A 6,636-nucleotide genomic window follows, 5' to 3' on the forward strand; every position below is an offset into this window, starting at 1 on the left:
AAACTAATTTCAAAATAATTATTGATTGTGATTTATTTTCAACTTGAAATATCTTCAAACTAATGAAATATAAAGTTATTAGTGAAAAAAGTCCATCTGGAAAACAGCAGAATGACTGCTCGTAAAATATGACAGGTCTGGACCACTTGTGAAATTTGTTCGTATCTGAAGAAAACCTTACAATACGAGAATATTGGTGAATGCCACGAGTTCTCCTAAAACACTCGTACGCACAACTTAACAAATCTGATCGTACGAACGATTCTTGCATGAACCCATTCTCTTTATACTCACAAAAGAGTGTAAACTCAATTGAAACAGATACACTTTGATCACCTTCCATACTTAACAATGAATTCTGGATCAGAAACTGATTCTAACTAATTACAACATCCAACAGTTTCACAATAACCAGAGCTGGATTGCACCAATCAGAGGAAGCTGAACTTCCACATGGGAAAACCTGAGAAGTGAAGAAACCATTAAGAAAAAACGGCTTCATGTCCAGAGCCACTTGTGCTGTGTGAGCATTTAACTGAAGGAAACTCCATTTTTTTTAAGTCTACTGTTTGAACAATACTGTAATTGATCCCCCCCACCCCACACACAGACATCCAATTATTGCTAATCCCCATTTATTACAACACCTCTTTCCAGTATATGTGTTAGTGGCATTTTCTCACCTTAGCTGACGTCTCAAACCAACCCAGGAAGCCAGCCTCTTTGCAGAAATTGTTCATTAAGGTTGCATTGTTGGAGCTCTCCTTCTTCTGGTCACATTTATTGGCGAGCAGCACCGCGGGGATGGGGTTGCCGTTCGTCAGCTTCACCTTACTATCCAGGTCGTGCTTCCACTTGGACACCGCTTCAAACGTGGCGCCCCTCGTCACGTCGAACACGACGAACGCCCCGACAGCCTCTTTGTAGTACACCCGGGTCATGTTCCCGAATCGTTCCTGGCCTGGAAGGATGGAAAGAGGAGCGGAAATGGTTAGCCTGGCAGATGGGTGGAATCAAGCTGAAACTTGTGTGAGGTATACACAACGTAAAGTACAGCAGGAGATAATATTAAAGTATAAAAAGAAAAAACTCGAGAAGTAGTAAAGGATTGTTAAAATCTAACATCATTAGAAAATAATGGTTGCAAATGTCAATTTCATGATTTGTTGAGATGCTTACAAAGAATGCCAAATAACTGTTAAAAAAGCTTTTTTTCCATTTTTGACAAACAAGTGTATATTTTCTGAATATAAAGGAAGCATTCAGATCTAAAAGCATTACCTTTTCTTTYCATAACAGCTTCTCTCTCATTAGATAAGAAGTGTTTCTCAAACAACAAGCACAGACTCGCATAAGCTTCTGAAACGATCTTTGAGGTGTTGTTGTGATCCTTTATGTAACGACCCGGGGTGCAGTGCACCAAAGTAATCAAAGGAATAATAAAGCATTCATATAATTGAAGAGCTTAGTTAAGGAAAAGCAGAGAACGCTGAGTTTGCGAGAAACAAAACAGTTAGGGGGTCTATTTCAGTGTGATGAGATCACCTCCTCACCTAAAACAGCACCCAGAGGACCTTATAAAAGCACATTACAATCCTCTGTTCTCATATGCAGCTGAGCTACAATTTTTTAATGCATTTCTTGCCTTTTATTGTGCAGCACACTAGTGATTAGATTAAAGCCGTGCAATTACAGCGAGCCTCCGATGACTGGTGGGAGCATGTGACAGATTTAGCACATATTTATGCTACATTGCTCCAATTTGAGAAAGCCCTACAAGGCAGTGTATTAAAGCTGCTAATGAAGTTTACAATAGCTTTGTCGCAAAATAGGAAGTGAACTAAGAAGACCAACTGAGGAAGCGTGAGCCAGGCTTTCTGCATACTTTCACTTTTCCGTATAGGAGCCTTCCCAGCCGTGCGATGGAACTGGAGTGGCGTGGCGCAGTGCGGGTGTGAGCGGCAGAGCGAATACACTGTGGGGCCCACAGGCCTGACAGTAATTGCTCATAATTGAGGGTCTAATTTTAGTTGATATAACCCCAGGTGAATTCACCAGAGATACGACACAGTGGGATAAAGAGCTGATGGACTGGGAAAAAAAAGCTTACATTTCCAGGCCTTACGCAGCTCATATGTCCAGAAAGGGGCAGGAGGGCAGAATATAGACAGAAATAAGAATATCATCATTTTGTTAAACTCTGACATGAATGTTGGAATTCACCAAAGTGGAAGAAATACCATGGCATTATGTATAATATKCTACGGAGGTAAGTGTAGACATTCTTCCAAATTAAGTTTTRTWTTTACAAAACATTCTGAAAACAATAAACCTGGTGCTTCATTTATTCTTGGAACATTTAGAAGAACTAAAGGTATAATAGTAAATGGCCTGAACTTATGTAGTACTTTATCAAGCCCAAGGACTCCAAAGTGCTTTACGCTAGTCAATCACCATTCATACACATGTAAGAATATTTCGGGTTCGTTAACTGAAATTGTGACGAAACCACATAAATATTGAATAGATTAAAATGTGAAGCGAATGGAACCATACAAACCAGATCTGGTTTACGAGCAAGCTTTATTGCTTACGCTGAAGCAATCAGAGCAAGTCTGGCTGAAACCGGAAGTTCCGGTCTATATATACAGGGATCTTCAGTGCCTGGTACGCCCACTACAGGCCTACGGCTGAATCGCAGACACTCTGAACAGCAATGCTCATCTAATGTTTTTATTAACGTTTGTTATGTGTTGTCGAGGTGTTTCGGGCATGTAACTAAACCTATTTTAATCAAGACATAACAATAGATTATAAAAGTCAAGCCTTAAAAAGGAAAACTAAGAAAATGATGTGGTGCTTTTAAATCAGTGTCTAACTAATAAATACCTTCACAYGTATTCACACTTCTCCAGTTTTTTCATAGGGTTCGGTGCTCCAAGCAGCCTTCCACCATTGGGCTCAGATACACACCTCAGTGTTTCCCCTACCATTACACAGCCCACCCCGCCAAGACCAATTTCCTAGGGGAAACACTGCACCTGATTGCGATAGTGTCACACAAGCATTTAGCTAGAGGGGTGTCGGGGCATCGTTACGCCGACCTCTTTCAGCTGGTAGCGCCTAAGGATGCCCCCAAGGCACTGTAYTGAACTTTCGATCCCCTGAGTTTATTCATTTATTTTTTTATATGTGACATAAATTTCGTAACCTTCCATAAACTACATAAGTGGAGGAGGGAGTGACCGTAATATTTTATGAAGCCAGAGGAAGACAAAGAATAAATTGTGCTTGTTTGGATAGAGGAGTTGGGTAGTGATGTTACAGTTTCAGCAGATGTGTGTTTTCACAATCTCCGGTCTGGAACTTTTCGTAACTTTTTTAACCTATGTAAATTTTGTAAGCTGTGCAAACTTTGTAAGTGGGTGGGGTGGGGGTTATGGCTTAAAWTGTCAACGCCCTCCTCCAAAACCCTACCTAAAAGCCTCGTCACACACAGAAAAGATATTATCACATGGCACTAATTGCAGTGATCGCACGATTAACGCGATAGGATTTTGCCCAAGCCTACTTCCTTTTTAACACATTTTCATCTTGTTACTTGGCCATAACACTGGCTGGTGGCATCAAAACAATATTCACTGCGTTTGAAGGAAAACTATTTACACCAAGATGAAAACGCCCACTGTAAATAATCTGAATTATTGCTAAGGGTACAAAATATTAGTTTCCATTTCCAAGAAATTCCTCAAAGTTTGGAAACTACCGTACAACCAATTTGTTTCCATGTCAGAGCAGGCCCCATAATTATAAATTAGGGATGCACAATATATCTGCATTAATATCGGCCAATATTGGTTATTTTTTAGAATATCAGTATCAGTCCGATATGTAAAACTGGGCCGATATTAATATCCGATCTAGATTTCCCACTTTTAGCTTTGTATTTCTGTTTTGGGATGGGAGATGGTTGAGCTGCATCTGTTTGATCATGATAGTGATACTGATTCTGYGCAGCCAGGAATAACTGAAGTCGGGAGCCATGTCAGAGGTCTGGTTGTTTACGGTATCAAAAAAAGACCCAAGTGTGTTTGTGCRTATACGTATAATTTGTATGTTTGTGTAATATCGGTAAATGTCGGTTATCGGCCCTAACAGCAAGAATTCTATCGGATAGCGATATTGGCTGAATTTTTCATATTGGTGCATCCCTATTATAAAACGGTATAGAGCAGTGGTTCCCAAATTTGGGGTCCTGAAACATCAAGGTGGGGTCCTGAAAAGATTTTCTAAATTAATTACATTTTTGCCTTAGTTGCCTAAAATGTATAAATGTAGAATAATAAATATTGTTACTATGCCCATGTTTAGTTGACCTGATACAAATGTTCATCATCCAAAAATAGTTGTGGGCACAGGTCTCTGCTACTGTTATTTTGTGTGTCAAACGCTGAAAAGTTTGGGAACCACTGCACTTCAGAAATCAATTTAAAGGGTAATAAAATAATTAGTGATGTAATATTTTCCCTATAATTATTACAAAAACAAAATGAGTATAAATACATATTTATTTTTATGTAGCCTTAGTTTTTAGGCTTATTAACAAAGTTTGTGTACTCAGACCAGTAATATTTGGGGTCACAAGTTTTTGCCATGAATATTTTGTGGGTCAGAAGATAAAAAGTTTGGGAACCACGGATATAGAGCATTATAGTTCTGCTTAATCACTTAGTTATCCTAAGCATTGAAACAGGATTTATGAAAAGTCAGGGAGTTGCTCAAATCTACTGATGCTGAAGTTCCTAACAAATTAAGGCCAAAAAAAATAAGATATCAGCTAAATTATTTTAAAAGGTTTTTTTAAATATACTTTTCTGGTTTGTTTCTTTCTTGTTCAAGAATTTGTACTATTTCATTATCCGGCAAAAGAAAAAGTACATCTCAAAGAATTTTTTTTCTCTCCGTATGAAAAGGGACAAATACAGTTATACAAGAAATGAATGTCATATGCTGCTAACCCAATCAGCATAAAACACGCAGATGGACTGAGCTGCATGAACAATCGAGTATTTACTCAGCGAATGCCACAGAGAAGCACGAGACTGCGGGAAGGAACAACGGCGTGTGCTCCTTCGTCAAAAGTACAACATGAGACGTCCGTCAGTAAACTGACAAGAACTCATTCATTCATTTTATTTATTGTATAAACGGCACTGCATATAGGATACAGTAACATTAACATAAATGGGTAACACAATAAAGCTTATTTCCATTGTGGTCCAAGCACAAGGGTGTAGAAGCATACATYGACACCAATACTGCACAGAGATGTGGTGGAACACCAGAGGCTTTAAAAAGGAATATTTCAGTTCAGTCGACCGAGCTGAGGAAGTCCATGACCTCGAGCACAATTAGACCCCCGCGGGTTATGAGCGTATCCAACATTTCACTTACAGAACTACTTGATGAAACAGCCACAGTGTCATCGCTGTTTACTGCGTGGGAGAAAACAGGGAAGGAAAAAAAAGGGAGGCAAAAAAAAAAGTCTCATCATTATCCGCAGACCTAGCAACCCTACTTTCTTCTCTGGTCATACGTGCTCCTGTGGGTGGGTAACCATAGAAACTGTCCAAGCCAGACGTTGCAGCAGCAACAACAGCAGCCGCAGCAGTCTCCCATCTGTTAGGATGGCTGTGACCCCCCCCCACCACCACCACCACCACAACCCRCCCCCAAACACAAAAATAACGAGACAGCGCTGAAACTTGTATTTAAGGTGGTCTTCAGCACAAACCTTTCAAGGAAGGGCTGTGAAGTGCACATGATCGGCAAGACAAAATTCCTCCGAGCAGCATGTGAGCGATGACTTACAGCTTAATCTGAACACTCTGAATTAGTGTGTGTGTGTGTGTGAGAGAGAGTGTGTGTGTGTGTGGATCCCAGACCTCCTAAAGAGTTGTGGTCTTCGTATTCCCCCTCACCTTTGACTGAATGATTCARTCGGAACATCTCAGTGTACACTTCAAAGAATTTAGATCCAAAACTGTAATTTATTTATTACGCAATATCCAGCTTAAGCATCACGAGATGTACTGAAACGATCCAGGGGAATGTTGTACACTAGTGCCAAATATTCCAACAATGTAACACTTTCACGTAATCCAACAAGAGCTAATCATTACTGCAACTTTTTATTGTTTGGAACTGATTGTGAAAATTTCTCATGAGAATGTCAATTGTAAAGCCTATACACAAATTATTACCTCCGCCAAGGAGGTTATATTTTTGGTTGCATATGTCTGTCTGTGGACAAAATTACTCAAAAACTTATGGATTTTTTTTTAGGGATGGACCGATATGAAAATTTCAGCCGATGTCGATATCTGATATAATTATTGCGGTTATGGCCGATAACCAATATTTACTGATATTACACAAACATACAAATTATTTTATACATATACGCACAAACACACTTGGGTCTCTTTTTTGATACCGTRAATAAACGACCAAACCTCTGACATGGCTCTACTTCAGTTATTCCTGGCTGTGCAGCAKCAATATCACTATCATGATCAAACTGATGCCGCTCAACCAACAATCTCCCCTCCCGAAACAGAAACACAAAGTTAAAAA

At 39.5% G+C, this 6,636-nt stretch overlaps 1 protein-coding gene across 2 annotated transcripts in view; it reads right to left on the bottom strand.

The window, feature by feature from the left end:
* rab32a (RAB32a, member RAS oncogene family) overlaps positions 1–6,636 on the bottom strand; it is a 23,379-nt gene that overhangs the window by 4,676 nt on the left and 12,067 nt on the right. For both annotated transcript variants that reach the window (XM_014011584.1, XM_014011583.1), the window contains exon 2: positions 684–961. In XM_014011584.1, the coding sequence (XP_013867038.1) occupies positions 684–961 (278 nt within the window). The remainder of the gene's footprint in view (positions 1–683; positions 962–6,636) is intronic.

Source organism: Austrofundulus limnaeus, unplaced genomic scaffold (assembly GCF_001266775.1).
Source record: "Austrofundulus limnaeus strain Quisiro unplaced genomic scaffold, Austrofundulus_limnaeus-1.0 Scaffold82, whole genome shotgun sequence".
In the NCBI taxonomy this organism is placed as follows: domain Eukaryota; kingdom Metazoa; phylum Chordata; class Actinopteri; order Cyprinodontiformes; family Rivulidae; genus Austrofundulus; species Austrofundulus limnaeus.